We start from the raw sequence: 18592 nt of genomic DNA, 5'->3' as shown, positions 1-18592 counted from the left end.
AGTCTATCAGGAGGGTATGAAAGGTGGTACGTCCAAGCCATTTTTGGACATTTGACAAGCCAAGGAATTTACACAGATATAGGTACTGGAGACAAAGTGTGATTGTGAGACTTAGAAATGGCCTCTGAGCCAAGAGAATATTGAGATCAATCTGAGATTTCTTATGAAAAGTTCCAGCAAAGCAGATTAAGAGTCATTATACATAGTTCTGCTCTCATGGTGTTAATGCAGGTCAAGTTTACTGGAACTAAATTCAATTTGAAAACTAATTTTACTATTTATTTGACAGCATTGGAATGACGGTACAACGAAAAACATGTTTCTGTAGTATCCTTTTAGTGGACATAGAATTCTAGTCCTCTTAATAATTTTAAGATATTTATCCTTTATCTGTGAGCTAGACTAAGTCCTAAAATCTGATTTTCTAAAATCTTCCTCTGACTTTCCAAACTAACATTCTCAGGATTTTTTTCCTCCTGACTTGGAATTATAAGAACTAAAACTGTCCTTTTTGTGAAATCACAAAAGCTGGAAATAGAGAACTTGACATCAGCTTCTAAGAGATCACCACAATGGTTGTGCATGTATAATCCTCATGAATACTGGCATTTTCCTAAATATAAAACATACATCAATCTATAAATAGGAAAGTCACTATTTGCTTCATCCTTCCTAAAAATCTTTACTGACTCACTAAGGACTCCGAACTGAGCCTGTGGCTTCTTTAATCTTTAACCTTTATTTATCTCTATTTCCTTAGAAATATCAATTACTATGCTTATAACAATCTTTACTTGAGACCCCTGACAGGTCTGCCTCCACATATTGCAAACAATTGTTAAATTAGGGTGATCTATTCCCAGGACTCACTGATCATAGTTAATAATTGAACTACTCAAGGTCTACATTGTGGGACTTCTAGAGAAGCTACAAAAACCAAGACAATGGAAGAACAAAAAAATTTCACCTAGACAATTATTTCTAGCAATATGTTGATTTCATGGGAAGTCACATAGTTACTCAGTTTTGTTGGATCTCATCTACATGTACATGGTAAGTATACCTATCATTATGAAACTTGTTGCTTTATTTTCTCTTAAAATGTTAAGTACAAATTTTAAAACAATTTTCTTTTTTCATTTTTGGCAAAATAAGATTTCTCTAAAATTAAAGATAACTAGACCATGAAATTAAAGGCTTCCCAAAAAACTCATTTTTCAAATGATTTAGTCTAATATTTGAGTAACAAAATAAGATCCGAGATTGACAAGATGATTACAATTAAAAAACAAGTGAAGAGAGGGATTTTATATATAAATAGCATTGTTTAAAAAAGCAGTAGCAGAGGTGAAGAAAAAATACATAATAAACCCTGAAATAAATGCCAAGTTATTACATAAAAGATTGCTTTGAACAAGAAAAATGAGTACGAAAAAAACAAATAATAATTGAAAAACTCATGTTGGAATATGCTTACTATAATAGAGGTGTTTTTCTTAATAATGCTAAAAACTACCAAAAAGGTGTAGCTCAAACCTTGTTACTCTAATATGGAATCTGTAGGAGAACATGAATCCGCTAGTATTACCATTAATAATCTGAAGATTTCTTCAAATTTTCTGAGTAATAAAGAATGTTTGTGACCTGAAATTAGTCTATATCTTCATATAACTATAATTTTATAGTTTTTATTCAATTTAAGAACTAAATAAATTCAACACTCATTCTTCAATTTCAAATTTGAGAATTCACCATACTCAGTAAATTAATTTGTAATCCCCAAGTCAATACTTACAGTGTTTTCACAGTCATTTGCAATGTAAAGCAGTTGCAAAATGTGTGTATTCTAACATGTTTCAACTTGGATCAAACAAAGGCATGTGCTAATAATCTGTCCTTCAATTCTCGTATTATAAGTAAAATAAGTGTCCTTTTGGTAATCATTTTTTAGTGTTAACAGTTTTCTTTCACATTTCAGTACTATTTGTTGGTGATTTTGTTCCTTAACATGATTTCCAAAGAGAATGCTTAAGTTCTAGAAAGTATTTGTAAGAACAAGAAGGGTATGATATGTCTCATGGAGAAAATGCATGCCATTAAATAAGCTTCATTCAAGTACAAGCTATAGTACTGCTGGCCATGATTTTAATGTTAATGAAACAACAACATATTAAATAAGTGCCTTTACAGGGGTGATCTGGTGATGGGAAACCCGCGGGGATTACAATCGAGATGGAAAAAAAAAAATGTGCAAAATGATGTAAAAATAAACTTTGTAATAAAAAAAAAAATAAGTGCCTTTAAACAGAAACATAAAAGGGGATGATGATCAACTGACAAAAATATTCTAACCAGAAGTTTACAGGGATCACAGTATTTGCTAATTCAATCCTTGTAGTGGCTTTATAGAACTACTATAAATACCAAGAACCAACTTACTGTGCTAGCAACCAAAGACAAGTGATATGTTTTAGAACTGTCATGTTTCACATACATTAATTTTCAAAAGGAAACATTTTATCTTTAAACCATTTTGACTTTTTTCTAAGGATCATCTTATACATAGCCATTTCCTTACATTGATAGCTAATGCACACAGCTGATACTGTTCTAATGTGATGATCTCATGATAACAAGGTTCTTGTGCCAGCTTCACAATAGCACTCCCAGCAGCAAGTCTCAGGCGTGACATATCTGGTTTACTAAAAAAAAAAAAAAAGGAAAAAAGTTATTTAGATTTTAATACCTTCACAAAAACATTACTTCTAATGAATATATAAATTTTGTTAAGAACTCTGAGCAGAAAAAGGAAGAAAACAGAAAATAATTTAGTGACACTGAACACCATATACTTACCAAGATTTGAAATACAGTATCTAATACCATACAATTCTCTGGGACCTAACATGGAATATTTTAGCATGGTAAGCAAGTGTTGACAGAAAGCCGGTTACATTTAATTATCTTGTCTGACACAAATGTCATAATTTGCTAATAGGTCAACACACACAGCTGTGCTAAGTAGAATGAAAGGTACAGTGGATGGAACATAACATTGTTTTTAGTTGGAATTCTACTTTTCATATCTTACCAAGAGGCTTATTTTAAATTTGAGTAAAGAGAAAACCCAGCAAGATGGTGGCAGAATAAAGACACCAGCTCATCTCCTTCATGTATTTACAAACAAGTTACAATAAAATAACGATGATAATCCATGAAAGATAAAAAAATGACTATCACATATATTAAGAGCAAAGGCAAGGTATACAGGAGTATGTATGATACAGGGGCAGTACAATCCAAAAGAAAAGGGCAGCTACTGTAGAAAGCCCCTCAGCTGCTAACACAAAAGCACACATCCACATCAGGGACTTAAAAAACTGGCAGGACAATGGAGAACAGGGTCATAGAGTGTAAGAGCAGAGAATACACCACCACAGAACTACAGGGGAAAGGCTGCGGAGTGGTGATTAGTTGGCTTGGCCGTGAAGCTCCCAAACTACAACAGTCAAAAGTTCAAAGGAAATATGGTCTCCTGTGTCTATTCAGAGAAGAGATTATTATTTGCACACTAACCTATAATAAGAAAAGTACCCACTGAGTGCACTTACTAACTAGTTAGGGAAAGGCTCCTATCTGAAAACCTAAGAGAAGAATACTGGACTTGGCAGTTACATTTCAAGACAAACTTCACCCAGCTCTGCATCTAGGGCTCAACCTCAGCCTAAAGGTTGAGGCTGAGAAAAGATTATAACCTAAAAGCCTTGGGTAAAACCTAGGATTAGACCCAGGTTCTATAGGAATAGCATAAAGCCAATTTTTCAAGAAACGGAAACTTATTAAATACCCCATAAAAACTAAAAGTGGGGTGCCCTCCCTGGTGGTGCAGCAGGTTAAAGCACAGCACTAAGAAGCTAAAGCTACTTCCGCATGAGTTCGATTTCCACCTGTCCCGGAGGTGATCCACATGGTGCGGCAGACCTCTCCTGACCCGCCCGCTGCTCCGCTCTGCAGTGTACTTCGTCAGTCTGCCTGTTCTGCTCCCCACTCTGTCTCGGGTGAAGACTCTCATCACCCCTGCACCTCTGGCCTATTCCCCAGTCTGTGTGCATAAATAAATCTTAAAAAAAAAAAAAAAAAAAAAAAAAACACTGAAAGTGGGGCTCTCCCTGGTGGTGTAGCGGGTTAAGCACAGCACTAAGAAGCTATTAACAGCACTAAGAAGCTAAAGCCACTTCAGCTTGAGTTCAATCCCTGCCTGCCCCAGAGGTGATCCACATGACGAGACAGACCTCTAATGACCCGCCCACTGCTCCCCTCAGCAGTGTACTTTGTCAGTCTGCCTGTTCTGCTCCCCACTCTGTCTCTGGTGAAGCTTCTCATCGCCCTTGTACTTCTGGCCTGTACCCCAGTTCTGTATGCATAAATAAATCTTTTTTTAAAAAAAAAACCTAAAAGTGAAGAGACAGAAGAATATTATCACAAATTCTAGCACAGAAAAAACCCTGAGAAAAGCCTTAACCCAGAACCATGGAATATGACTAACGAGTTAACTTATCAGTTATAACCATGACTGGTGAATGAAGAAAAACAACGGATGATCAGAAACAAGAGTACAAAAAAGTGATGGAGAAAATATGAGACTGTAATGTCTAAAACCAATGAATCTAAAAACACACCATAACTGAGTTAAAAATACAATACAGCTATCAACAGCACACTAGCCAAGTAATGGAGAAAACTAGCTAGCTTTAAAGTACAGTAGCAACAAACAGTAGCAACAACTAGAACAAAGAGAAAAAACAATAAAAATAAATGAAAACCATGTAAGAGCTTTCTGGGATATTAGAAAACTAATATCCATTTCATGGAGTATTTTCAGAACAAGGGAAAGAGAAAGCATAGACATTTTTTTAAAGAAATAATTGTTCACCATCAACTCAATCTGGGGAACAAACCAGATCCACCCTGATCCACAAGGCTCAGGAAGTTCTAAACAAAAATAATACTAGTCCAACAAACTCCAAATCACATAATGAACTGTTGAAAGCCTATGAGAAGAACAGAATATTATAGTCATCAAAAGAAAGAAGTGTAACTTCTTAATCAGATTTCTGAGTAGAAATCTTACTAGACAAGAAGGGAATGGCAGGGAATATTTCAAGAAATCAACGAAAAAGGTTTCCAGCCTAAAATATTTATATTCTAGACAGAAAGGTGTGTAAAGAGCTTCATTAAAAAGCAAAACTTAAAAGAATTTCTCAATACCTAGGCAGATTTGGAGTACTAAAAAGGCTATTATAAAGTAACAACAAAGCAAATATAAAATACCCAGATTACACACTGTGGATTAAAAAGGAGAATAAAAATGAAATCTATTAAAATAATTTGAGATCAAACCACCAAACACATGGCAAAAACCTTCAAACTAAAATCAATGTTAAGTAACACATATGACAATGGCAATGGAACCTAAACCACAACTGTGTAAGGACAAACTAAGAAAATATTTTAAGTAACAAAAGGTACTAAACATGTCTCAATGGTCATCTTAAATGTAACTGTCTTGAGTTCACCTGTTATAAGGTATAAAGTAGCTGAGTTGATTTCAAAACAAAATCCAGCCTTCTGTTGTTTAAAGGAAATTTACCTTACTACCAAAGACAAGCAGACTCAAAGAGTCACAGGATATAAAATAATCCAATAAGCAAATGACAATAAAAAAAGTCAAGAAGAGTTAAGATTTATATCTGACAAAACAGATTATCTTTTTAAAAAGTAGTAAAAGAGATGAACATTACATTATGTTTAATACCAATACAACAAGAAAAATTATCACACATATGCAATGAAGAAGTACCAAGATACATACAGAACTAAAAATATTAAGATCAATGCAATAGTAGGGGTTTTAATACTCTATTTAAACTATGGTCAGATCAAGAAGACAGAAAACAAATAAGGAAACAATATCCCTAAACAAAGAGCTAGACCAAACAGGCTTAACAGACATCTACAGACTACTCCATCCCAAAACTGTTACATAACAATTTTTTCAAGTGCACCTGGAATATTCTATTTCCAAAACTGTTACATAACAATTTTTTCAAGTGCACCTGGAATAGTCTATTTTCAAGAATAGACTATATGTTCAAACAGTGTCAAATGTCTATAAAATTACAAAGGTAGACATCATACCCCTCTGTCCATAGCTTAAAAAAATAAATAAAGCTGGAAAACTTTACAATACACAGAATCTAAGCACTTAACAAGCACTGAATTAAAGAAGAAATAAAAGCACATGTCAAAAAAAAATCTCAACACTAAACAAAAATTAACAGGCAATTTCAAATCAAAGACATTCTAAGGGAGAGGGAGAGGAATCAAAATAGGGAGGAAAGAACACAAGGGGTTACTACGGTGATGGTGCCTAAGTGAGCTAGTTGTGGAAATTTCATGGTACTACACCTGAAAGGAGAAAGTATACACTGTACCAAAACAAACAATGATGTAAAATATATATACAAATAAATTTAATAAAGAAATAAAAATAGGGCCTCCCTGGTGGCGCAGAGTTAAATCCCAGCACAGGGAGCTGACTCACATGGGGCAGCAGACCTCTCCTGTCTTGCCTACTGTTCCCCTCAGTAGTGTATTTCAGTCAATCTGCCTGTTCTGTCTCCCACTCTTGTCTCTGGTGAATCTTCTCATCCACCTATCCCCTCACCTCTGGCCTATACCCCAGCTCTTGTATGCATAAATAAATAAGTCCTTTAAAAATTAATAACTAAAAATTAAAAATACCTTAGCACTAATAAAAGTGAGCCTACGGAGTATCAAAATTGATAGAATGAATTGGTCCTCCAAAGGAAGATAAGCACAATACAAGCAAATTTTAGCAAAACTTTGAAGAACTTTAATCCACCTTGCTCAAATTATTTCTAAAAGTCTAAGAGAGAAAGCTCCCTGGTAAATTGTAAGATGCCGACATTATCCTAACATAGAAACCAGATAAAGACAGCACAAGAAAACTAAATTCAACAAAAAAAAAACTTCTAAGTGAGACAATTCACAGACCACTACATATATTTAAACAATCCTTCCCAATATAATAATATATTAGATGAATTATAGGAATCTTGGATTAATTTATGAATGGAAAGCTACAATTCCTTAAGTAGGACCCCATTATAGTTCTACAGCAAAAGATCATTATTGAATAGTTATACAATTTGTCTATCACTGACAGGGATTTAAAAGAACACACAAAATCTTAGTCACCAAAATCTAATGATTTTAGGTTTAAGATATTATCTTTCCAAGGATTATGTAAAGATACTGAGTAAACAAATGCCAGTGTTGAAGATTCTGAAGCTATGCAACTCACATGTGTTTTTTCATTGATCAATGGCAATTATCCCAAGTGCCTACTACTAGGTAAATCACTCAGCCACTGCTGAGATTTATTTAGTACACATAAAAATAATTATAATTTAATACTTTATAACTGTTTTCGAAGACCAAGTCTATATAAATCCTTATTTTAAAAGTCTTGAGTCAATATAATTTATATACAAAAGCAGAATTCAAATATACATTGGATTTTTTAAAGAATGTTATAAACATAGACAGGTGAGATGAGGTTTAAAGATGCACTTAAGTAATGCAATTAATGAATTTAAAAGACAGTATGTAATACCTGGGAATTTTTTCCCCAATTATGTAAATCCTAACAATGGCATACATCAATTATGAATGTACAGGGCAAGTTATGAGAGCAAAAGAAGGTAAAAATGAGAAATGACTTACCAAGTTATATCTATTTGACTAATTTGAGATTGATCTACCACTGTTAACACTCTAATGCAAAAAAAGTATAGCATGAGTGAAACAATAAAATGAAGAAAGATAGAAAGATGCTGGCGATCATTTTAATATTTTGTCATTAAATTTTTAAACTACGTATGTTAAGAAGTAGAGGTTATCTCATACTCTGTTACCAACAAGACCTAAAACATTGCAACTACGTTTTCAAAGGGGACAAATTTCAAAATTTTAGCTAACCTAGACATAACCCCTAACCACTATAATTACTTCTAATTATTATATGCTAGGCAATGTTTCAAATATCTTAAATGTTCTAATTTATTTAATTATCATAGTAGCTAAATGAGATAGGTATATTCATTATCTCTATTTTACAGAGGAGCAAAGTGAGGTATAGGGAGATTAATTTGTTAATGGTCACCAAGTAGTAAGTGGTGAAGACAGGATTTGAATCCAGGTTACAGAGTTCATGTTTTCAATAACTGTACCACAACATAACTTAAATAAAAGAAACACTAAGTGTGCATTTTAAAAATTTCCATAGATGATATGAAAAGTATTGTTCAAGGTAGTTTGGTTAGGTAGTCTAAGCCTACAGTACACAGTATTCCTAGATGATCTCTCCAAGTACATTTTTTTAAACTGTATATACTTCTGGAAATAGGTCAGTTGCCATCTATCCAGTCCGTTCTTTTACCTTTGAAGATTAACATTAAGTAAAACATCAATTATTCATTAGTACACTAATATTTTCATTTTAGATATTCAATAAAGTTGACATCTATGATTTAAAATACATGCATTGTATAAGTTTCCTGCCCCAAATATGTGAGCACTACTTTGAAATAACTACCAAAAAAGGATATTAGAGTAGAAATATGATTACTTAAAGTAATACTTTTTTACAGAGACTATCATGTAACAATTATACCAGATAATTGAAATTTTGAGAAATCCAGAGAACTCCAAAATAGTAATTACAAACCTGATTTTCCCTTGTTCTGTCAAGTCTCCATCACTATGCAGTATTGTTGTTAGCAATCTCAAGGTAGAAGTTCCTGACTTACTGTGATTATTTTTCATTCCAAGCAGCCACCGAACCATCATTTTAATAGCTTGAATCTATATTTAAAAATTGACAATAAAACTTCTGTATTTTAAAGAAATTCAATACCAACCTCAAAAAATGAAGAAATGTTTAATGTATACTTTAAAAAGGGAAAAAAGGAATTCTTCTTTCCTGCATACATAAAAATAACTTTGAATGTTATAAATTAAAGATATCTCACCCTCCCTAAGCAAGTGACAAAGAATGATTTAAGATGAGTTCTTTCTGATTTTGTTTTTCTTCATTTTCCCCAACTTTACAAACTTTTATGACCCAAAGCAAAATAATACTAACTTCCCTACTCAGAAAAGTTAGGTTCCCAACTGCAAATTATATTCAATCTTTTGTAACTGAGCAATCACCTCACATTTGTATCACATTATTAAGTATTTTTAAGTCTATCTCTGTCTTTAATGCTTACAACAACCTTTTTTCAAGGAGTGTAGGTTATCTCTTTTTCCACATACAAACTTTTTACATGTCTAAGGTTCAGGAACTAAGTGAGCCTTAAACAATGTCATGTAGTAGACAGACTTAAATTCTCTTTTCTGGGCCATTTGGTAACCATGAACTTTATTACAGACACTTGCTTTCTAGTTGACAGCTTCTCAACTAACAAAACTGATGCTGAGGACCAATACTAAGAAAACAAGTGTATACAAAATTCAAAAATATCAAGCATTATTGAATGCTTCTAAAGGAAGTGCTGCTCCCCTTACTGCAGAAATAATACACCAAAATCTGAGCAGGGATACTGTGAAAAAGAAATATAAATAAATACTCACACTACAAAAGGGCTTTTAAGACATAAAAATTAGGAAAACATCAGTATTTTGTGTATTTGTACCTTGTCTTTACCTCTGGGCAGTGGACTGAAATTAGGTCAATAATGCAAACTACAGATCAGTGTAGTAAGTCAGTACTCTTATACTAGCAATGAGTAAGCTTTGTGTATAATTCCTAATTCAAAGAATTACAGACTGATTTTTTTAATGAAAATAAAAACTATTCTTAAACACCACGGAAAAGACAATAGGTTTTAAAACCTGGATAACCATCTAAACTGAAAAAGAATAAACATATTAAAATCAACATTGTCTGTTGCCATTTAAAAGTTGTTATCTAAGAAGAAGCAACATTCAGGTAGATTCCAAAATCTTTCTCCCTTAGATTATATGCAACTTCCCACTAGGTTATGGGCTTCTCATTATTGCCTTATACTCTCTCATACACTGCATGAAATAATGTCATTTAGCAAACATAAACTTCAGTGTTTTTAATAGTTCTTATCTTTATAACAGGAATACAAATGTAACACCTATAATTATATTAATAAAATTAACAAAAACAGCAAAGAATTAACAGGCCCATGCATGTTACTCACTTTGACCATTGTCTCAGGTGAAACTTCTTCATCCGGAACCCAAAGCTTAGTTGTCTTTTTTCCTGGAAGCTAAAATAAAGTAAAAACCTTGAAATAGGAATGTGAATGCTTGTGTTTAATAACCAATGAATGAAATTTTTATTATTCGGCAGTAATAAAGATCTATGCCTTAACTTGATTACTAAATTAGGTGAAAGGCTTCGTTAGCATCCCCAGATAGCATTTATATATCCATCATCATCAGTTGGTTCTTTCTAGGTGTGAAGTATGACTTCAACCATTTGAGATTTATGATTCAGTTTATTTAAGGCAATTAGCAAGATCTATGATAAAAATCAATGAAGATAAAAAGTGTAGTTCTTAAAAAAATGTAAAGTATATTAAAAATTTTTGAGCTGGGGAAAAATTATAAGTGACTGCAGCTGAAGTAACAGAAAACATGCATTAGGATCATCCTGCCTAAATATCACCATCATAGACACACACACACAGCTAGATAAGGTGCCACACAAGGCAGCCAGAAACACTATAAAATGTTGGTAAAAAGCAGAGTACATATTAAAAGGAAGAATGCAGTTAATGGGCTTACAGTTCTCTAAAATATCATATATGAATACCTTTCAAAATAAATATTTTCTGTATAATCTCAGAACTCTAAGGTGACAAAGCTGTAAATATTGATAAACTGAATTTATAGTGCCAACAAGAAATTAAAGAGAAAAGGCTGAAGTACACAGGCAAGAGAAATTAATAGACAATAGTAATTAACACAGGCCCTGGGTCTCCAAATCACACAAATCATAAGACAGTTAACATATACAATCTTGACTATTTTCCCCACAAACTATTTTTCCATAATTGGGTAAATTTTAAGTATTGGTAGAATTAAAATGCCTTTATACAATGGAAGAAATAGGAAGGATATGAAATATGGTAATGCAGCTATGTAAATTTATAGAATTTTTTTTTTTTTTAAAGATTTATTTTATTCATATAGAGCTGGGGTACAGGCCAGAGATGCGGAAGGTGAGAGGATTCACCAAAGACAGAGAGGAGGGCAGAACAGAGAGATCTACAAAGTACACTGCTGAGGGGAGCGGCGGGCGGGTCAGGAGAGGTCTGCCTCGCCATGTGGATCTCCTCTAGGGCAGGCGGGGATCGAACTCATGCGGAAATGGCTTAAGCTTCTTAGTGCAGTGCTTTAACCCGCTGTGCCACCAGGGAGGGCCCATATAGAATTCTTATTATATTTTAAGAGGAGAAACTATCTCATATTTTTTTAATTCTCCAAAGATTTTGATACAGTGTTTTAAGCACACAGTAGACACAACATTGATGGTTATATTATATAAAACTATATATCTATATAAAATACACACACATTTAGCTGCATTTACACATAGGAAGCAATTCTCCCAGACCCAAACAGATACTCTTCCAAATACAAAATGAAATGGAAAAAATCATTATTTCTTTCTCAATATTTTCTCACAGGGTTCTTGTAAGTCTTTATGTAAGCAGGGAAATGGACAACGACTGTCATGACAACCATACTATGACTTATTTTGTAAGTCTTCACATTTTTTAAAAATAGATGTTATTACAAAATTAAACCTCTATAAAAGTAGAAATAGAATCAGGTGATATGTTTTATTTACTAGGAATTTATTTCAGGTTACATGGCTATACTCAAGAGATGTTTCAATAATTTTTTTTTTTTAGGTAAACTGGACAGAAAGCATATTTAAAAAAATAAGAAAAAACTTAAATAAGGCTGGCAAGTGAGATGATATGTCAGTTAATTCCTTTGTTGTATAAAAATTTAGAAGATAACATATGAAGAACAGAAGTCAGAATTATAAATTACCCGATCATTCATGAGAAGATCTTTCACAATGAAAGTAGCTACCAAAGACTTCAAAGGAGCAGCAAATTGATCAGGTGCAAGGAGAGCAATATGACCAATAGTAACCAATGGTGTTATGAGATGTTCCAGGTTACTTGGATCTAGACTCTTATGTAGAGGCTGGAAAGGAAAAGAAAATATATTCAGATGTATTATAAATATGCAAATAAACTATTCACATGGCATTTTCACATTTAAAAAATACAAAATTCCAATACATATACATGGTATGATACATATACATTGTATGAGTACCTCAGGCTTCATTTCAACAACAAATTATGTCTAGAAGGCATCATGATTAGGTATTTTAGTTTTGTGCTATCCATTTCATATCATATATTTTATAACCACATACATATGAACATGTTAAAGATTACTAGAGTTCACCAATATTCATTTGTTTTCTACTTTCTGGGCATAAAGTTGACCATACTTGAAGATTCCTTTGCATTTAGGTGAGAACATGTGAATAAGTTTGGTTAACAGGATAAGAGTCAAAATAATAATGTGATACCTACTATGAGGCAAGTATGAGCATTGGTTGGCTTAATGCCAAGGGTCCAGTAGGGCTTAAAAAGAAGTAGTCAGTCTGTGTGCCCAAATCACTGATTAGCCAAATGGCTAAGAAGACCTTTTTTTTTGTAGAAACATGAAGTTAAGTTTTTATTGTGTACAGTCAGATGCATTTGACTGATTTCTTATACAGCATCAAATATTAAGTGCAATAATTAATAAAATGATCTTTATTATTTTGTAGGAAAGCCAAATATTATAAGCATTTTGGCATGACAATGAATGAAGCTCTTCATATACAAATATATGTAGAATGAAATTCAAAATAATTTTAAAATAAGAAAATCTAAAGTGACGATAGTAATCAATCACTAGCAAAAGGGGACAAAACGTGTGTATTACTTATATATGAAATAAGAAGTTTCTAGAAAAGTACATTAGAAATTGATAACATTGGTTGCCTCTGGGAAAGGAGGTGGCTGATGAAACAACAAATTTACTATTTACTATTCAGATATTTGTTTTGTACTTTACAATTTTGAAGCAAGTAAATATATTGTCTTTTACAATTTTGAGGACATATTTTAAAGATGCTCTGTTCCCCCATAGTAAACATCAAGAATTCCAAGCTTTAAAAACAATATAAAACTGTTCTGTCTCAACATATTAAGACAATATGAGATTAAGATAGTCAAAATATTTAAGTGCATTTAATTCCTACTATTGTTGATAATTTTCCATAATGATGCAATTGTTTAGCTACTCACATCATAAACAAAAACCTAGTATTAATCGGGTTTTGTTTGTATGACAATTTCTGACAATAATCTGATAAACTCATCTCTGAAAAAAGCAAAATTAACTGCTAGATTCTGGGAAACTGGTAACCTCTTAAATATCAGGTGTCTCTATGAAATCTTTCCTCAGAAAACATTCAACCTTGTATTTTACAAAAGAGGACTATAGATAAGGTTCTTGTAAACATTAATAAAATAGATGTGAAGATATATTTTTATAATACATATAATTTTTAAAATATAACTTTATAAAGATGTAAAGACAAATAACAGATATAACATCAAAATGAAAATAAAAGTACCCTGTAAGTGTAAGTTATTTTCAACATTATCCTCATTATCCTTGAAATGAATAAAAAAATTAAGAAAACAACTTTCCTATAAATTAATATAAACTCACTTAAGTCATTCTTATATGCAAAACAGACCACAGGAAAACCTCCACCTAAATGCACAAAATTTTAAATAAATTAGTTGCTATCTACAGCTAAGATGCTGTTCAAGAGAATGTTATTCTCTTTCAGGTCTTAACATAAATGAAGATATTGACAAATTTAACATAAATGATTCTAACGTATTTTCAGTGGTTTCAACATAATTTCCACATTGTTTTGAAAGCCCATGCACTAATATATAAATTTAGATTTCACAGATGTTTTGTTTAGCTTCTATTTGCAAGAAGGCCACATGTAAGCCTGATTGTAATAGCTAACCATATAAGGATAATGATTATATAAATTACAGAGAAAATAGTATGAACTGTATGTTGAAAAGACACAGTTTGTATCTTGACAAAATCGGGTTAGTCATTAAAGTATAAACTCATTTACTTTACATTACCAACCAGTCTATTTACAAAAATCCTATACTTTCATAGTATTTCATAAGTTGAATTTTATTACTTAAACCTGAAAATTAACAAAATTATCATTACCTGTTATGATTTTACATATAATTACTTGCAAACAAATTTCCGGATACTACAAAATAAACCAGAGTATACAACTGCTTAATTTCTGAATTTGAATGAACACTAAACATCTGAATAAAGGCATTTTCATATTAATTACTCATTTATATTCATTATATTGATTCAAATTCTGAAAATATTTTATAAAATGATCCATCTCCAAATATGAACATTCTGTAAAATAATTTACTATTGCTTTTTAACTATGACATATAAAACAAAATTTTTTTCTCTTTACCTCAAATATCTGTGCAAACTGAGTCTCTTTACTAGAAAATATCGCATGAATACAGTGAATGGCATATTTGGCTTGACGAGGGGGTCCTTTTTTAGATTTGTGATGTAAAACAGGAAGCAAGGCTCTAAAAAACAAAATCAAAAACAAAAAACCAGAAAAATCAGTAAGATTTCCACTAGATATTTTAATGTTTATATTTTTAAATAGTTTTTTTGTGAGAAAGGTCACATCTACTCAGAATTATTTTCAATTTTCCGTAATTTTCCTTTACAAATACCTTTATTGTTTTTCTTTTTACTAAACATTTATAAATACAAGCATTTTTTTTCTTTTTAATGCCACTCCCATCAGCCTTTTCTCTTTTATTCTCACAGCTATCACTCTAGTAAAGCTTCTGCCACCTGAGCATAGACCAGTGTAATAGGATACAAATTGTTCTTTCTTTCTTAACTCTGTCCCCTAATTTACTATTAACTTTGTGCGAGTACAAGCTACATAAAGGGAAACCTGGTTTTAACAAACACAAACTGGAAGTTTACTATATGCCAGGTATGCCAGGCACTAATAAAAGTCTCAAATCCGGGCTCTCACTGGTGGCACAACGGATTAAGGAGCAGCACTTTGAGGCTGTCCACAGTCACTGCAGCACGAATTTAGTCCCAGGGGGGTGACCCATATGGCATGGCAGACCTGCCCACTGCTCCTGTTGGCAGTGTATTTTTGTCAGTCCGCCTGTTCTGCTCCCCACTCTTTCTCTGGTGAATCCTTTCACCTCCCACACCTCTGGCCTGTACCCCAGTTCTTGTATGCATAAAAAAAGTCTCAGGGCTCTCCCTGGTGGCACAACAGGTTAAAGCACTACATTATGAAGCTCTCTGAAGCCACTGAAGCATGAGTTTGATCCCCAGGAAGGGAGCTGACCCACTTGGCGTGGCAGACCTCTTCTGACCCACTAACTGCTACCCTGAGCACTGTACTTCATCAATCTGCCTGTTCTGTTAGCACTCTGTCTCTGATGAATCCTCTCACCCACCACACCTCTGTCCTGTATCCCAGTTCTTTAAGCATAAATACATTTAAAAAGTCTCAAAGCCTTGCCTTCATGCTAAAAGCCTATCAGTGACAAGAAAATGATAATACAAAAATTACTAAAATATTTGTTTAAGCTAACTGTTATTTAAGACTGCTATAGAAAGGGGAAGTACAGAAAGAGGATAGGAGTAAGAAGGGGGGAAATCATAATTGTGTTACTACTTTAAATGGAGTGGCTACATAAGATCCTCAATAAACTAACATTTTTTAATTAAAACTTTTATTTCCTTACATTGCTGTTCGTTTTTGTACAATGCTTGATTTCCCTGCTCAGGTGTAGTCCCCATAAATCTCCCACCACTGATCACCCATGAACCATCACCAAAATCCCTCCCATATTTTGACCAATCTCCCCTCCCTTCGCCGGATGCCTCAGACCTATCACTGCCATCAACTTATACTCCAACCAATAGCATCACTGGAATGACAGTGAACACTGATTATAGCATGCTGTTTGTCTTTTTCTTTACTACAGGAAGTAATTCCTATTTATGAATTTCTTATTAATTCCTTTTGCAAGACTTGTTCACTGTTCCTTTCTTGATCTAGCACACCAGCTGTGTTTCCAACTATCTTCATAGCATTCTTCCCAACCAACCAATAAGAGACCTTTTCAGCATCCTCAGTGCTTTACATATAGAAATATTAAAATTATTTTTCAACAAATGGATTTTAAAAATTCAATCCGTATTTCATGTATGACTTGTCAGAAGTGTCCTTTTCCCCACCACAAAAAAAAAAAAAAAAAAGAGTAATAGAAATGTGCTTGCTACTCTTTAATTCATTTTACATATTTAAAACCTGAGATAAATAACTTATCTTTGACTCAACTGGAATATATGTGAAGTCAAGATAAGCATTCTGGATTAATTTTTCTTTTCAGAAGTTTGCCAGTTATTTATTGACTAATCTAACTTTTCCTAATTTCTCTGCCCAACATCATACTTCTCGGCTCATTATTAAAGGACTTGAAAAGAACTTGTGTATTTCCAGGTGTTGATTTTTTTTTATTCCTTCAATATTAATGATTGTTAGGATTATTTTAAAAATCTTTAGATTTTTACATACTTATTTCAGGGTTCTTTGAGAACTATAATAATTTTGCTTCTCCTTTCTACACTTGTACCTCTGATGTAATATACTGGCTAATGTTTCTAAAACAAAATAATGGCCGAGAATGTGCATTTACTCATCTCATTACTGATTTTACTGGGAATGTTTCTAGTGTTTTACTATATGATGGTGCTTAACAATGAGAGATATTTACTATTTTATAATGGCATACAATCCATCTTTATCGAATTTAACTATCAACAGACTGATTTTTACCACACCCTTGCAACATGTATCGAAATGATGTGCCCCCTTTTCCTTTTACTCGTGTATAATGAGCTGTAACTTGGGTGTTAACTTTGTATTACGCGAAATAACAACAAAACCATAGCCTTGTTTCCTGGAGTAAGCTCTTTTTACTGTTTATTTAAGATTTCTACATCAGTATTAGTAAGATTTGTCTTCATATTCTATTGGGGTATCTTTTATCAGGTTTAGCATTCTTGCTAACTACCTTGGATTTTTTAAAAATGTTTAATTATTTATGCATACAGAACTGGAGTACAGGCCAGAGGTGCAGGGGTGGTGAGAGGATTCGTCAGAGACAGAGTGGGGAGCAAAACAGGTAGATCAACAAAGTACACTGCTGAGAGGAGCAGCAGGCGGGTCAGGAGAGGTCTGCCGCACCATGTGGGTCACCTCCAGGGCGGGGTAGAACTCATGCTGAAGTGGCTTTAATTTCTTAGTGCTGTGCTTTAACCTTCTGTGCCACCAGGGAGGGCTCTACCTTGGATTTTTAAGAGGTAATCAGAATGCTCTCTTCCCCCTATGAGTTGAAAAATTAATAAGAATTAGAATTTCTGATTTCTTATAGATTTGAAATTTGCCGCATTTTAATATATTTTAAAAGAAGTATAGTCTGTTAAGTCTTTTTCTTTTTTCTTGAGATAATTTACATTATCCCTTACAAAAAAAACCTCCAGACCCTCCCTGGTGGCACAATGGGTTAAAGCACACCACTGCAAAGCTGGCCTTGGCCATCTCCATGCAAGTTCAGTCCTTGCCCCAGAGGTGATCCACTTGGCGCAGCAGACCTCTCCTGTCTCGACGGCTGCTCCCCTCAGCAATGTACTTAGTCAATCTGCCTGTTATGCTACCCACTCTGTCTCTGATGAAACCTCTCACCACCCCTGTACCTCTAGTCTATACCCCAGTTCTGTGTGCATAAATAAATCTTAAAAAAAAAAAAACTCATGTTTTCAAATATGTTTAAAAAGTCACATCTAAAATAGAGTCTGAAATAATGAAAAAAAGACAAAAGAGAGGTATGCAAACAAAAAGAAAACAAAAGCAGGATTTAGGGAAATAAAATTGAATTCAAGGGAAGCATACAACTTTATGGATACTGACAATAAAAGGGGGCTAATACAGTTCTTAAATGTTTGTATAATAAAGAGTATCTTTCATTTGCCCTTACTTAAACCAAACTAAGCTTGTTAAATTCTTCAGCTGTACTCTTTAACTCACTCTCTGTTAAAACACTAATAAAAATTGTGTAGTTGACCATCCTGCCAAAAGCAATATACAGATTTAATGCCATCTCAATAAAAATCTCAATGACATTCTTCAAAGAAATAGAAAAAATGTTGATGAGATTCATATGGAACAACAAAAGACCTCGAATAGCCAAAACCTTCATGT

At 33.2% G+C, this 18592-nt stretch overlaps 1 protein-coding gene across 4 annotated transcripts in view; it reads right to left on the bottom strand.

The window, feature by feature from the left end:
- The window catches only part of PDS5B (PDS5 cohesin associated factor B), a 151325-nt gene that overhangs the window by 23890 nt on the left and 108843 nt on the right, over positions 1 to 18592 (bottom strand). For all 4 annotated transcript variants that reach the window (XM_004680195.2, XM_012723326.1, XM_012723325.1 and 1 more), the window contains exons 20-24: positions 14747 to 14870; positions 12187 to 12345; positions 10320 to 10388; positions 8813 to 8949; positions 2579 to 2702 (exon numbers count right to left, since the gene is read on the bottom strand). In XM_004680195.2, coding sequence (XP_004680252.1) covers positions 2579 to 2702; positions 8813 to 8949; positions 10320 to 10388; positions 12187 to 12345; positions 14747 to 14870 — 613 coding nt within the window. The remainder of the gene's footprint in view (positions 1 to 2578; positions 2703 to 8812; positions 8950 to 10319; positions 10389 to 12186; positions 12346 to 14746; positions 14871 to 18592) is intronic.

This window comes from Condylura cristata, unplaced genomic scaffold, assembly GCF_000260355.1.
Source record: "Condylura cristata isolate star-nosed mole 26May11 unplaced genomic scaffold, ConCri1.0 scaffold00010, whole genome shotgun sequence".
Lineage (NCBI taxonomy): Eukaryota > Metazoa > Chordata > Mammalia > Eulipotyphla > Talpidae > Condylura > Condylura cristata.
Note: the sequence above shows the minus strand (reverse complement) of the source record. Positions and strands in the feature narration are given on the sequence as shown.